This window comes from Puntigrus tetrazona, chromosome 1, assembly GCF_018831695.1.
Source record: "Puntigrus tetrazona isolate hp1 chromosome 1, ASM1883169v1, whole genome shotgun sequence".
NCBI lineage: Eukaryota > Metazoa > Chordata > Actinopteri > Cypriniformes > Cyprinidae > Puntigrus > Puntigrus tetrazona.
Window position 1 is genome coordinate 6,541,652 of NC_056699.1, and position 1,166 is coordinate 6,542,817.

At 34.6% G+C, this 1,166-nt stretch overlaps 2 protein-coding genes across 2 annotated transcripts in view; one reads left to right on the forward strand and one right to left on the reverse strand.

Annotated features, from left to right (window-relative positions):
• The window catches only part of elfn1b (extracellular leucine-rich repeat and fibronectin type III domain containing 1b), a 139,148-nt gene that overhangs the window by 61,516 nt on the left and 76,466 nt on the right, over positions 1 to 1,166 (forward strand).
• Positions 1 to 1,166, reverse strand: part of LOC122342514 (E3 ubiquitin-protein ligase NEDD4-like) — an 11,058-nt gene that overhangs the window by 8,151 nt on the left and 1,741 nt on the right. The window contains 2 exon segments of the mRNA XM_043236352.1: positions 35 to 134; positions 673 to 871. Coding sequence (XP_043092287.1) covers positions 35 to 134; positions 673 to 871 — 299 coding nt within the window.

Below are 1,166 nucleotides of genomic sequence, written 5' to 3' on the forward strand. Positions count from 1 at the left end.
TATATATATATATGTGTGTGTGTGTGTGTGTGTATATATATATTTTTTTTTTTACCTGAATGTGATGAACCAGCTCAATTGTTAATTTCTCAGCCAACTTGGGAATAGTAGCGAAACCTTCTTCATGAAGTTTGCTGTGGGGGAAAAAATCATATGCATACTTGTAACTGGACACAACAGGCCTGATTTTCTTAAATCCCAAGTAATGGGTACAAATTTGCATGTGCAGTTCATTGGGCATAGTGCAAGTGGTTGACTAACAAGCATGCAAGTAACACACCCTGCAGCTCACGGAACAGTTTCATGTCTCTTATCATTTGAAACATTCCGCGACACATTTTAAAGCATTGGTAGTTTCAGTTTTGCTTTAAATTAATTGAATTTGTTTAGACTTTAGGTGAGACTTAATTTTCATGACGTTCTGTTTTAAATACAAGTGAATGTAAAACATTTGCTGTGTGGTGTTTTATTTACTGGTATTTTACATTATTATTAAATGTAAAAATATAACGTGACACCAGTGAAAAAATGTGAGATTTTCATTGAATGAGAACATCTTGATTGACATGCTTGCAGAATTCTGTTTTAGTTTAAGTCGCACCAAAGATATTAGACCACTGATTGAGTTAATAAAATAAATTAGCTTGAATCTTAATACGGCATTATACTCACCTGAAATGAGGATGATCTTTGAAGAAGGCTTTCTCTGTTTCTGTGGCCTCATTGAGAGTGACTTGATCTAAAATCTCTTTTTGTCCTCTGCACCTCACAATCATGTAACCTTTAGTAAGGTGAATGACCTCATTGTGCACAATGTCTACAACTGTCTCTTCGGTGCCCTTGTCCACCAGATCCGGCTTTGTTAAGATGCCTGTAGATAGAATATGATGACAATATAGTCAGAATATACATGGTAACCACCTCAATGATAATGTAAGAACAGAGCAGGCACTGGTCAGTTATGCTGCTGAATATTGATTACTGGTATTTCTTATCATTAGTTTTCATTAATTGTAGTTATCACACACTGAGTTAGTTTTACCATTCACTGAACTTTCTTATTATAACTATAATTGTTAAGGAGATGGCATACTTCACATTTCAAAATAAGGTGAATAGAATTGCATGAAATGCAATCAGTAAAGCACACCTAATGTTCTTTCGCC